This window comes from Oncorhynchus gorbuscha, linkage group LG03, assembly GCF_021184085.1.
Source record: "Oncorhynchus gorbuscha isolate QuinsamMale2020 ecotype Even-year linkage group LG03, OgorEven_v1.0, whole genome shotgun sequence".
Lineage (NCBI taxonomy): Eukaryota > Metazoa > Chordata > Actinopteri > Salmoniformes > Salmonidae > Oncorhynchus > Oncorhynchus gorbuscha.
Window position 1 is genome coordinate 69,303,247 of NC_060175.1, and position 14,108 is coordinate 69,317,354.

The window sequence follows — 14,108 nt, forward strand, 5'->3', positions numbered from 1 at the left end:
TGACCTTGGACGGAACCTTGTGAAATGGGAATGCAAAAAGCAGAAAATAACCTCCTACCTACTGTCAAATATGGTGGTGGATCTTTGATGTTATGGGGCTATTTGACTTCCATTGGTCCTGACAACAACATCATGAACTTTACCCAGTCCTAGGATATTTTTGCCAAAAAACCTGGTTGCCTCTGCCAGGAGGCTGAAACTTGGCCGTAAGTGGACCTTCCAGCAAGACAATAACCCCAAGCCCACATCAAAATACACAAAGAAACGGTTAATTGGCCAGAAAGATCAACATTGTGCAATGGCCGTATCAGTCTCCTGACTTGAAGCCCATTGAAAACCTGTGGTTTGAATTGAAGAGGACCATAAGCGCAGACAAAAGATATGTGCTGTAATCCTCGCAAGGTGAGGTATTGAAAACAGGGGTGTCACTGATTTCGACCCCTACCTTAAAATGTATGTATAACTTATGAAACAAAATCTCTTTCTCTGAGCAATTGTATTAGTATAAAATAATAGAATTTCCCAATTATTTATTTGCATAAAATATACAGTAGCTCAGTATTTGATTTATTTTATATAGTCATTTTTGCTCATCATTATCAAGGGGGTCAAATAATTTCAGACCCCACTGTATATCTATTGATATCACACATACTGCATTTTACATATAAATAAATACATACAATAATTACTGCATATACTGTACATACATATCTACATAAATGTGTTTCTCTACACAAGCATCTAATTAAAACACAATATTAGCACAATCACCAACACAGTGCCTTGAGAAAACATTCAATAAAGTGTCATCAGTCATTTTAGAGCGTTGCCTATAAAGTGTAAGGAGTTCAAGAGCCCATTTCCCAGCCTTCCCACCCCTCCTATCTCCCCTGCCCTTTTCCTCCTCCCCCTCCTCCCCCCTTCCCCCTCCTCCGCTCTCCTCACCTTTCTTCTCTGACCTCATGAGAAGCTCCAGTAAATCTCTGGTCCCATTCTGATTAACCCAGCAGGACCACGGTTACCATACTGATGAGCCAGCCAGGATGGGAGGGGGTAGAGGGTAATAGATAGGGGTAGTGACAGGTGAGCAGAGAGAGGGGCGGTGTGTTGGTGTGTCGTCAAGCTGAAGCAGAAAGCCTCTCTTCGTCCCCAAAGAGACTGTGTAGTAGAGATCTCTGAAAGCCCTCCTCTGAAGACTCTGGAATCAGGAACTCCAACAGCAGGTCACAGATACAGTAGATCAGGTGCCTGTAGAGTCACCCAGACACAGAGAGAGGGGAGAGGTTACCACAGGTCAGACTGAAGTTGACATGGATCAAATGCTCAATGTTTGGTCTGTATGTGACATTGACATTTTAGGTTTAACAAACCTACTGTACACGCACACCAACATGCTAAAGCCAGTGATGATAGAGGGCTCACCGGTTGATGTTAGGGTCCTGCAGAGACGCCAGTGCCATATCCCAGCTCACTCTGTACTTCTCAGAACCCAGCATGTCAGCAATCAGGTCTACACACACACACACACACACACACACACACACACACACACACACACACACACACACACACACACACACACACACACACACACACACACACACACACACACACACACACACACACACACACACACACACACACACACACACACACACACACTAAAATGGCAAGAATGACAGTACAATGACCGAACACATGTGTGATTCCCATACAGGTAGCCTAGCGGGGTGGCAGGTAGCCTAGTGGGGCGGCAGGTAGCCTAGTGCGGTCGCTGGTAGTAGTTGTGTAGGCAGTGCAAACACTGACCTGGTAGTGCCTGTGTGAGGCAGTGCAGACACTGACCTGGTAGTAGTTGTGTGAGGCAGTGCAGACACTGACCTGGTAGTAGCTGTGTGAGGCAGTACAGACACTGACCTGGTAGTAGTTGTGTAAGGCAGTGCAGACACTGACCTGGTAGTGCCTGTGTGAGGCAGTACAGACACTGACCTGGTAGTAGCTGTGTGAGGCAGTGCAGACACTGACCTGGTAGTAGTTGTGTGAGGCAGTGCAGACACTGACCTGGTAGTAGTTGTGTAAGGCAGTGCAGACACTGACCTGGTAGTAGTTGTGTAAGGCAGTGCAGACACTGACCTGGTAGTGCCTGTGTGAGGCAGTGCAGACACTGACCTGGTAGTAGCTGTGTGAGGCAGTGCAGACACTGACCTGGTAGTAGTTGTGTGAGGCAGTGCAGACACTGACCTGGTAGTAGTTGTGTGAGGCAGTGCAGACACTGACCTGGTAGTAGTTGTGTGAGGCAGTGCAGACACTGACCTGGTAGTAGCTGTGTGAGGCAGTGCAGACACAGACCTGGTAGTAGTTGTGTGAGGCAGTGCAGACACTGACCTGGTAGTAGTTGTGTGAGGCAGTGCAGACACTGACCTGGTAGTAGTTGTGTGAGGCAGTGCAGACACTGACCTGGTAGTAGTTGTGTGAGGCAGTGCAGACACTGACCTGGCAGTAGTTGTGTGAGGCAGTTCAGACACTGACCTGGTAGTAGTTGTGTGAGGCAGTGCAGACACTGACCTGGCAGTAGTTGTGTGAGGCAGTGCAGACACTGACCTGGCAGTAGTTGTGTGAGGCAGTGCAGACACTGACCTGGCAGTAGTTGTGTGAGGCAGTGCAGACACTGACCTGGTAGTAGTTGTGTGAGGCAGTGCAGACACTGACCTGGTAGTAGTTGTGTGAGGCAGTGCAGACACTGACCTGGTAGTAGTTGTGTAAGGCAGTGCAAACACTGCTGCCTGGTCTCTTCTCTCTGGATGAGGCTGCGGTCAGGACGGGGCCCATCAGGGAGGACACCCCCGGGCCACACTGCCTCCTGCATCACCTGGAGGTAGATCACCCAGCAGGGAGCACTGGTCAGGTGGGCCATGCCCACATCCAGCCACCTGGAGTGCAGGGATTGTGGGTGAGGATAGACAAAAGCAACATGGAGGTCGGTAGACATATGTATACATGATCGTACATACACAATAGGGCGAGTCAAAAAGAAAATAGACGTGACACACTGAGACACACGCATTCGCGCAGACACATAAGGAAAAAGGCACAAAACAAGTGAGGACACAAAGAATATGCAGAAGTGCATGCATACGTACACACAGTGAGCGGATTGCACAGTACATTCTCAGGTTAGCGGTTTTCATGATCAATCTCCTGGAGGCAGCTGGTCTGGCAAAGTCATAATGTCCTCAAATGTGATTTTATACCTAACCTTAACACACTGCTAACCTGAATTCCTAATAGCTGATTCATGCTTGATCTGGCACAGCTCTCCGGAGGCTCCGTATAGAGGGTGTGACACAATCGCGGAGCCTTGGGAAGCTTGCAGAAGCCAAATCATGCTCCACACCACATCACCGTGCTCTCCCAAATTTTGTAACAATGCAGAGGGCTCTGTATTGCTCTGGATTGACATGATTGGTTGACGGTATGTGGGGGCGGGATGTCCTGTATGAACACAAACTCACTTCCTTGACAACAGCTCTGTGCTGCTCCGCGAAGCGCAAGAAGTATGAAGGCCTTGACTCCTGCAGAGGCCGTATCACGTATCGGATTGACCATGCAGCGCCTTTCATCCTAACCTTAAATTAAGACCAAATGAATTTCATGAATTTACAATATAGACAATTTTGACTTTGCAGCTGGCCTCTCTTAAGGGGAAATTGCTCAGTTCTGCTTCCAGGACAAGACTCATGACAATAATCTTAAACCTGTGTGCATTCACCCTGGGTGAGTGTGAAGATAACATTACTTAACACACCACCAGCAAGGTGACCTAAGCCCACACAAACGTACTTTACGCAGCTTTAATCTAGACGCGACTGGCCCTTTTTTGGAACACCATTATTTTGGTCTTACTGAGATTTACTGTCAGGGCCCAGGTCTGGCAGAATCTTTGCAGAAGATCTAGGTGCTGCTGTAGGCCCTCCTTCGTTGGTGACAGAAGCACCAGATCATCAGAAAACAGTAGACATTTTACTTCAGATTCTAGAAGGGTGAGGCCGGGTGCTGCAGACTTTTCTAATGCCCTTGCCAATTTGTTGATATATATGTTGAAGAGGGTGGGGCTTAAGCTGCATCCCTGTCTCACCCCATGGCCATATGGGAATTTCTTGTGTGTTCTTTTAACCTATTTTAACCACACTTGTTGATTATGTACATCGATTTTATAATGTTGTATGTTTTCCCCCAACACAACTTTCCATCAATTTGTACAGCAGACCCTCATGCCAAATTGAGTCGAAGGCTTTTTTGAAATAATTTTGGTTTGTTTGTCAATTAGGGTGTGCGGGGTGAATACGTGGTCTGTCGTACGATAATTTGGTAAAAAAGCCCATTTGACATTTGCTCAGTACATTGTTTTCACTGAGGAAATGTACGAGTCTGCTGTTAATGATAATGCAGAGGATTTTCCCAAGGTTGCTTTTGACGCAGATATGGGGGTCAAATTTGTCTCTCTCTCTGCTCACTCTCTCTCTCTCGCCTCTCCGCTCACTCTCGACTCACTCTCTCTCGCTCTCTCCGCTCTCACTGAACGGGGAAGGGGACATTAATAAAAGCTAGCAGGCTCAGTGACATAATGCCCATGGCATTCTAATATGGTCCATCGAACGTACACTATGTAATGTTGTGTGTTTGAATGACTGTATATCTCTACGGCAGGTGGCCTGTGTAGTATGGAAGGATTGTCTATAGGCACATGGCTTGCAATGGGGCATAATGACAGACTCAATACGGCCTGCTGGTCCATGGCTGTATAAACCTTTGTAAATCTGTGATGCATGGTAAAAGGCACACTTTGGGTTTTCTTAATTCTGGCATACTTTAGGAGAATGTTCTGAGCACAGAGGGCTATACCATCCATACTAAGTTTATGAAGGAATATTTATACAGTTTCTGAATCTTTTTTTATATAGTTTATGGATGAATAGGAATTTTTCCTGTCCTGATTGATAACGTGTCAGTGACCCTTTGCCCTCAAGTCTGCAGTATTGATCTGATGGCTGGGCTGAATCATGAGTGCTGCTCTTGTCATCTGTCTGAGGATGCACGCTTTCTGCCCAGAATCAGATGAGATTGCTAGGAGTGCTTTGCATGACTGTTCTCTAAAGTATGTCCATGCAAACAACACAGGACTACAAAACTGGAGGCCCCGAGTTTTGAAGCGTTTTGACCCGTCGTCATAAGTCACTTGTTGCCAATCATATTACTTAAAAAAAAATTTTTTAAGAATCTGTCTGGTATTCAGACTCATAAAACCTCAATCATCTTTATGAAAATGCAGTCATGTAAGCATGTTTTTAGATGTCTTTGTTTACAAATAGCGATCTGAGAATAAATATCCCCATAACGCATTTTACAAGAAATCTGCCAATATATTGTATATCAGCCAACTGAATACAAGATAAGAACCCCCAAGAATGCCTTGTGCTGTAGTCTATTCATGTCAACAGCATAATTCAGATAAGAAAAAATTCCTTAAAATGTTCAGATGATGGTAAAATGCTTCATAATGTTAAGATATGCTGCCTAGCAACAAATACCATTATCTTTAAGATGCAGTCTTTATACCACAATTGCACAATTTGTACCACGGAAATACTTTTCATGACCATATAGTGTTTCCACACACTGATAAAATGAAGTGAGCAACATTCAAACTAGTTGCAACTGAGCTGCCACCAACTTTTAACAGGGCACATCCATTTGGCCATACAGGTGAAGGTGTTCACATTACAGTCCGTTTGTATCTCTCTGATAATACGGCTATGTGCTTCAAATTGCTGTGGTTCTAATCTCTCATGGAAAAATTCTGCGTGTAAACGAAATAATCTGTCAGGATTGAATTGCATTCGTAGAAAAAGAGCAGCCGTAGTTCCGGTGTTTGGGTTTTTCATCTCTGGTTATTTGAACACATCATTTTGCAGGTGTTAGCATCTTTCGAATTTTGGAAGGGGAGGGAACATCTTCAAATTCCGGTTCCACTCTTTGTTCTAGCATTTCTTGATATCTTCTCTTAACATGTATTGGACACAGAATTTAATCGAGCAGCTGACCAATTACATGAGACTTTAGTTCTGGGTTAACCAAGATTACTTTGGGTGGAAGGCCGTCTACAGCCAGGATGACTAGATGTTAATGTCTCAGTGATGTCTTCATAATTACATAATTTGTAAACAAAAAAAGGTACTTTTCATGACAAATGTCCTTCCGTGCATCTATTTGCACTGGTAAAGGTGTTTACGGTCATTACGCCTGTCTGATAATACTATACAGACTCCGTGGCCGAGACCGTCTGCAGGATGACTGCGACTAGGAAATGTCTCTGTGCCGTCTCATCTCTCCCCTGCCTCTCTCCTCCCACTGGTTGTGTGAAAAGACACACCTCAGCAGCTCATCGTCCCCAGGACAGTCGGGACTTTCCCAGCAGCACTGTGTCTGGTCTGGCCTGGAGGTGAAATCTAGCCCCATTGTCGTGCTTCTGGCTTGTATGAACTGGACGGACTCCTCTCACCTGAGAATGGGTTGGGCAGATAGAGAGACACAGCCCAGGCAGCGCAGCGCGTCTGTTGGAAGACCCTTGAAAAGTCCAAGCCACCTGTGGGCCAGCCCATTGTGTGCAGTGTCCTTTGACACCTAAAGGGTTGTACCAGTGAAATACGCAGGGGCCTGATGTAAAAGTGTGAATCGAAAGGAGCCCTGTCATGCTCTGTGTTTAGCATTATGAACCCAACCCAATCCCATGGCTGACCTAAACCCCCTGCTCATCTCACACCCAAATGCAATGGCCTGGTCTCTGATGTCATATCCTGTCACAGAACCCAGTGCAGTGGTGCAACAAATATATTTATATTTTGTCATATTTTAGTCATTTAGTCCTTTCCAGAGCAACTAGGGTTTAGAGACTTGCTCAAGGGCACTGACAGATTTTTCACCTAGTCTGCTCGGGATTCAAACCAACACCTTTTGGTTACTGGCCCAACACACTTAACAGCTATGGCTAGGACTAGGTCTAAGGCATGGAATATAAGATTCTGACATAAAAGCTATGGAAATTGCCATTCAATATTAAATATCATTCTGAAACTCCAAACCTTCCTCAACGTTCTGTGGCCATACTTCTACAGATGTGTGCTGCCTCCTAGCGGTAGAAAGGGACATTGCGACACGAACGTTACAGATCCCAGATTTGTATTATTATTATTATTATTATTATTTTAAACCTTTATTTAACCTTTATTTAACTAGGCAAGTCAGTTAAAGAACAAATTCTTCTTTTCAACGACGGCCTAGGAACAGTGGGTTAACTGCCTGTTCAGGGGCAGAACGACAGATTTGTACCTTGTCAGCTCGGGATTTGAACTTGCAACCTTCCGGTTACTAGTCCTAGTCTAACCACTAGGCTATCCTGCCACCCTAAATAATTGATATCATTTATTTAAGTGTTATACATCTACTGATGCAAGGCCCACATGGGCCTAGCGGACACCACAGAACAAAATAATATTTTACAAATGAAATGCATACAATAATCAATGCCAGTACAGCAACCATCGAGCCACACGACACAAACAGTACATTTCTCCTTCTCCTCCAGGCATTATGAACAAACTCAGCCATCTCAAACACGCCCCGTCTGAAAAAAAATGCAAGCCTCTGCTCATCCTGTAACCAGAATGCTTCAGGGTTATCACAAATAGTTTTTTCTTCAGAGAGTCATACAGAGGGTAATGAAAACACTAAATGGATATGGTTTTCGATTTCCCCGAGATCACATAGTAGGCAAATTCTCTCCTCTTCAGACGCTCTGTTAAATCTACCCGTATCTTATAGCCAGAGGGAGGGTGTTGGATCAGAGTTGTGCACAAACTAGGTTTTTGTTAGAATTAGGTAAGCATATGCTTCAAGGCTGTAGTTATTTTTGATAAGTGTGTACATTCTAAGTTTAGGTTTAAACCAAACATCAACTGCCCATTTTTCCTTGTGGATCTGAAAAGGCTTGTCCTTGATTTGGTTAACACCACATGGTCATTTGTTCCTGAATATATATATACTGCAAATCAGTTTCACAAATAAATAGATAACAATTATCTAGCCCACAGATAGTTATGAGTACGGTCCCACCTTTTTTTGTCATTATGTGTCTGTTTCATAGACGTAACATGTCACCTTTTTGCCTAACCACACATGGTTCCCAAACCCATATCTCCACAGATGGCCAGGTTTGGAGTCAGTTTGTGCACACCAAGAAAGCAGCGGATTGTCTGTTTTGAACATTGTTACACACAATGTATACGGCTGAGAATAAGCCCGGACCCTAACGCTCTGCCTGCAGAATCTGCCTGTGATCTGACGCCATCGTCAAAGGTCATGTGTTCATTCAGACTGAAACCAAGGTATTTATAGAGCCCAGTGTAGAATAACAGGGTTGTACCAAAACAAACGTTGTGTGCACTTCTCTGCACGCCCTTCTTTCTGAAATTAACAATCTAGGTCCTCTCTTGATTTATCGCTAGTATCCCGTTAGCACACCGTAAACTAACAATATTCAATATTCTGGGGGGGGTCATCTTCGGTCCCGGTAAGGAGAACTACTTCGTCAGCATATACAACAAGATCCCAGGAATATATCAGCAACTTTAAACACTAAGTTTAGCATGTTTGATTTGTAGGGCTAAATCATTAACATGTAGTGGGAATTAAATGGGAGAGAGTACGTCTCCCTGTTTTACACCGTAAGGGTTTGGAGACCTGCCTGTCCTGAGGTCATTGACCTGAACACAGGCAACTGGAGGCCGATAAAGAGCTTTGATGGTATCATAGAATCTTCCATCAATTACCATTTTAATTGGTCTAAAGGCAAGAAGGTCTCTATTCACCCAATTATTCACCTTCTGAAAAAAAATGGGGAAAAAAACAGGCAAAAGTTGTCTCTCTTGAATTCTAGCCAGGACCACGGTGGAGACAGTATAGATATGGTCAATACACGCTCTGGCTTTCCAAAAGCCATTTTGTTCATCAGCAAGCTGACCAGACAGTTTTCGGTGCAGCTGCTATGAACAAACACTGGCTTCCTGCTTCCAGCCAAGGTAGAAATAGGCTATATGCGAAATGGCACCCTATTCACTACGACCTACATAGTTCACTACTTTTGACAATGGCCCTATGGGGAACAGGGTGCGATTTCAGACACAGCCATAGTATAGCTTCTGGCCGAGCTAACAGGCCTCAGCTCTTCCGTCAGCATACTGATTCTACAAGCCTGCGCTGCCTGGGTCACAGGAACCTTCCACGAGCTGATTAATATATGGACGCCATTCAAGAATCCCTCACTTACTGAGAAACGGGCTCGTTGCTACTAACAAAGGAAAACAGCCCAAAAGTAGTCAACAGGACAGGACCACACTGCAGGCATTGTGCCCTCGGTGATGCGTTGGGCTGACTGCACCTCCCTCTGGAGAGCCATGCGGTTGTGGGCGGTGCAGTTACCATACCAGGCGGTGATGCAGCCTAACAGAATGCTTCCGATGGTGCGTCTGTAGAAGTTTGTGAGGGTCTTAAGGGCTATGCCGAATTTCTTCTGCCTCCTGAGGTTGAAGAGGTGCTGTTGTGCCATATTCAAATGGTGGGACCATTTCATGTCCTTGGTGATGTGCACATCAAGGAACTTGAAGCTTTTGACCCTCTCCGATGTGGATGGGGGCATGCTCCCTCTGCTGTCTCCTGTAGTTCACGGTCAGCTGCTTCACTTCTTTTAAGTTGAGGGAGAGGTCATTTTCCCGTCACCACTCCTCCAGAGCAATTTTTTGTTGTTGCAGTTCTATACATTTAGCCGTTTCTAATGTCTATTCACGTGATAATTGAGTGACTCAAACATTACACGAAAATCGATGAGCTAACAAACCTAGCTAAAAAAACTGACCCGCGCCCCTCCCCCTGCCGACTGCAGTTTGGAAACCACTCCTCCCAGGTATGCAATGACTGATATGACAAGAGGCAAGCTGATGATACACTACCCAATTTAGATTTCTACTATTCATACTTTCAAGAGTAAGTTGAAAACCACTGTCCTAGCTAACCTAAATTACTGAATGGATCAAATAGTGTTCTTGCCACAATCTAACCAAAATGTGTACTTATTCCAGAGGTCATATGAAGTATGTGGTACCACATCTGACTACATTTACATTTACATTTAAGTCATTTAGCAGACGCTCTTATCCAGAGTGACTTACAACTGTTCTTTACTGTTGAAGTCTATGATGAGGGAGTGGTATGGTCTGCTTCCCTGTTCTAATCTACGATGAGGGAGTGGTATGGTCTGCTTCCCTGTTCTAATCTATGGTGAGGGAGTGGTATGGTCTGCTTCCCTGTTCTAGTCTATGATGAAGGGAGGGGTATGGTCTGCTTTCTTGTTCTAGTCTATGAAGATGACGGTATGATATGGTGTGATACCTCTCAATGAAGGTGCCAAACAGCAGTCTGATGGTCTTCTGTATGTTCTCAGTGCAGAGCCAGCTCCACTGGTCCTTCATCAGCAGACACAGGATGTTCAGAGCTACGTCTGCCACGGCCGTGTCTGCACGAACACGCATCACAGTCAGATTCACACATATAAGCGCGCACGCAACAGAATACAAAACCTGAACTTTTGACGAAGATACAAATACTGGGACATGATTCTGGAACACGAATAACAGAAAGGCAAACAGAGCCAGATAGCCTCAGACAGATAGGCAACACCGTTTCCTCAAACCAGTGGTGTGGTACTGGCCTACAGAGGCTGTGCAAGGTCACTACCACCTGCTGGCCATTAAGAGTGGAGCCTGGTCATAGATGATCTCATTTGGAAAGTTTATAATTATGATAATGTCTGGTTTTTGCACTGAGACGGTCCTTAGATATTCAGTCAACTGCATGAAGGTCCTTCATGTAAGATAGTAATAGGTTGATAATGCAGGCCCGTGTAGACGTTAGAAAAACTGTACCTGTCCCCCGTAGTTTTCTCTCCCGACCCCCACCTCCCTTCCTGTCTTTGCCAGGTAGCACGCTGAACCTCCTCCCGTCAGCCTCCTTCTCCTGGGGAGCATAGAGCAGAGCCTCCTGGTCCTTTATAAAGCCCTCCAGACCAGACAGGGACAGGCCATGGAACACCTGCAGAACCAGACCAGGGCACAGGAATGAATGAGTGAATTAATGGATGGATGGATGGGCGGGTTGAGTGAGTGAGTACAATCAAACAGACAGTTTGATGACATTAATATTGAATGATTATTCATATTGATACTCATTGATATGAAACGTCCATGGTTAACTTACAGTGCTCCCTTCATTGAAGCAGTATATGACTCTGGGCTGGATTTCAGGTATATTGAGAGTAGGGGCGACTTTACTGGAGAACCTCAGCCGGACAGACCTGACACAACAAGCAACAATTAACAAACACATTACATAAAACTAGATAGTTTGACTTTAATGTCAATAATAGCAGTTTCAGAGAAGACATTTTTTTTCCTAAAGCAGCTTTAAAATTTCATATGTGAATTGAAAACTACAGCGAGTTATTTACAGGTGTTTTAATGAGTATTTCAAGAGAGACATGACAGTGGAAAAGCTTTGGCCAGGCCGTACATATTTGTGACATTTAGAGAAAGAGAAGACACAGAGAGGGGGAAGAGAGAGAGAGAGAGAGAGAGAGAGAGAGAGAGAGAGAGAGAGAGAGAGAGAGAGAGTGTGAGTGAGTGAGTGAGTGAGTGAGTGAGTGAGTGAAAAAAAAAAGACTCCCACCTCTTCCTTCCTTCTGGGGCATTCCTCGCATCAGCAGGCTCTCCATCCAGGTCGTCCTCAGCACGAGGGAATGCTGTCTTCAGAGTGTCTACAGCATTCGCCATCATCTACAGTAGACGCCAATAACCAGGCCCAGGAGATCACAGCACACAAACAGCACCAAGGTTAGCTTCCCGAAAAAACCTGTCACCAGAAACCACACCTTCTATCATTTCTCATTAGCTCTCCCTTTTCATGTTTTTAGGTCACGTTATCATGCACTGTTTTGATTTCATAGCCCGAGACAGTCACCTTATCAATCCTGGACATAACAAATGGTTTCTTCTCGAAGGCTGTGCTGGCGTCTGTGTGAAGAGCCAGGAACTCCTGCATCTCGTCGCTGTTGGCCGTCTCAGGGATGGTACACAGTTGCTGGAGGAAAACAAAGCGATCAGATAGTGAGTGATCAGATATGATGCAACAGTCACATTTCAAAAACATACAAATCAGGAAATGATTCACCTTGTTAGATAAACAATTCAATTCCTACTTTAAGAAAGGTATCCAGCTGTCCTTTTCGAACTTCCACCTTGTCGATATCTGGGTTCCCAAACGGAAGATCAGGGAAAATCTTCTTGGGTCCCTTGACATCTGAAATGGAAAAGATACAAACATCCTTTGGTGAGAATAAAATATCCATACAGCACGTGTAAGACTTCATCTACGCTATAAATTATTTGTTTTGACTGAATATAATGTACAGCTGCCAGCTTGGATTGGAATCTGACCTACCGCTCTTTCAGCAGTCTCTCGTACCGCTCACCGCAATCTCTCTCTAGCCACAAAACATACAAAAGACTTGGACTTCTTACTCTTAATCATCTTCCTGAGGTCAGGCTTCTCCTCCAGGCGCGTCTGCAGGTGGAGGAACTCGCTGTAGCGCCGGTTCACAGTGTGATAGGCTACAGGTTGTAGAGTACCTAGGCTCTCCGAGTCAACCACTGTCTCATACTTGGGGGAAAACAACGGTTACAGACTAGTCCAATGTTCACATTTCAATAAGACGAGTCCAATGTTCACATTTCAATAAGACTAGTCCAATGTTCACATTTCAATAAGGCTAGTCCAATGTTCACATTTCAATAAGGCTAGTCCAATGTTCACATTTCAATAAGACTAGTCCAATGTTCACATTTCAATAAGGCTAGTCCAATGTTCACATTTCAATAAGACTAGTCCAATGTTCACATTTCAATAAGACTAGTCCAATGTTCACATTTCAATAAGACTAGTCCAATGTTCCCATTTCAATAAGGCTAGTCCAATGTTCACATTTCAATAATACTAGTCCAATGTTCACATTTCAATAAGACTAGTCCAATGTTCCCATTTCAATAAGACTAGTCCAATGTTCCCATTTCAATAAGGCTAGTCCAATGTTCCCATTTCAATAAGACTAGTCCAATGTTCACATTTCAATAAGGCTAGTCCAATGTTCACATTTCAATAAGGCTAGTCCAATGTTCACATTTCAATAAGGCTAGTCCAATGTTCACATTTCAATAAGACTAGTCCAATGTTCACATTTCAATAAGACTAGTCCAATGTTCACATTTCAATAAGGCTAGTCCAATGTTCACATTTCAATAAGACTAGTCCAATGTTCACATTTCAATAAGACTAGTCCAATGTTCACATTTCAATAAGGCTAGTCCAATGTTCACATTTCAAGAAGACTAGTCCAATGTTCACATTTCAAGATCGATATTAAAAAAGGTAAGGAAGTGTACACTAATGTCCGGTACGGTCACAAGTGATTCGTCTACCTTATGATAAAAAAGAGTAGCAGGCCTATGTGTTACATTGTTGCCATCCCTGCCTTTAGAGACCATGACTGCGTAAGCATTCAAGCGTCATGTCAAAATGTCTATTTCCGCCTAAATAGATGTATTTATCACGAGAGGGCCATAAACAAAACCTAGTAATGCTTATACTGCCAGAATGATTCAAAACCCAGCTTTCTGTTATTAAAAAAAAATAGCTGAGGTGTAGTCGATTATGAGGATACAAGCTCAAGTACACAGTACAACAATGATAAAAATGTGAAAATATGAAATATTTGATGCATTTCTTATTCAACACTGTATGAATAAGGTTTGAAATGACTTATATGCTTTCTAAATATAGTATAATCAAATTAGTACTAGCTAGAGCGACAAAACCACTCTCTCCTGCTCCTCTAGGATCTACGGGTGTTTCCACATATAGTCCTCTTTAAAAGAAGCGATCTCAGA

At 44.0% G+C, this 14,108-nt stretch overlaps 1 protein-coding gene across 3 annotated transcripts in view; it reads right to left on the reverse strand.

The window, feature by feature from the left end:
• Nucleotides 1–932: 932 nt before the first annotated feature.
• Nucleotides 933–14,108, reverse strand: part of LOC124031794 (sorting nexin-19-like) — a 32,129-nt gene continuing 18,953 nt past the window's right edge. For all 3 annotated transcript variants that reach the window (XM_046343466.1, XM_046343465.1, XM_046343464.1), the window contains 10 exons: nt 12,687–12,825; nt 12,365–12,465; nt 12,127–12,246; nt 11,836–11,942; nt 11,368–11,464; nt 11,037–11,202; nt 10,504–10,627; nt 2,749–2,933; nt 1,426–1,513; nt 933–1,251 (listed from right to left, as the gene is read on the reverse strand). In XM_046343466.1, coding sequence (XP_046199422.1) covers nt 1,122–1,251; nt 1,426–1,513; nt 2,749–2,933; nt 10,504–10,627; nt 11,037–11,202; nt 11,368–11,464; nt 11,836–11,942; nt 12,127–12,246; nt 12,365–12,465; nt 12,687–12,825 — 1,257 coding nt within the window. In that variant the 3' untranslated portion in view covers nt 933–1,121. The remainder of the gene's footprint in view (nt 1,252–1,425; nt 1,514–2,748; nt 2,934–10,503; nt 10,628–11,036; nt 11,203–11,367; nt 11,465–11,835; nt 11,943–12,126; nt 12,247–12,364; nt 12,466–12,686; nt 12,826–14,108) is intronic.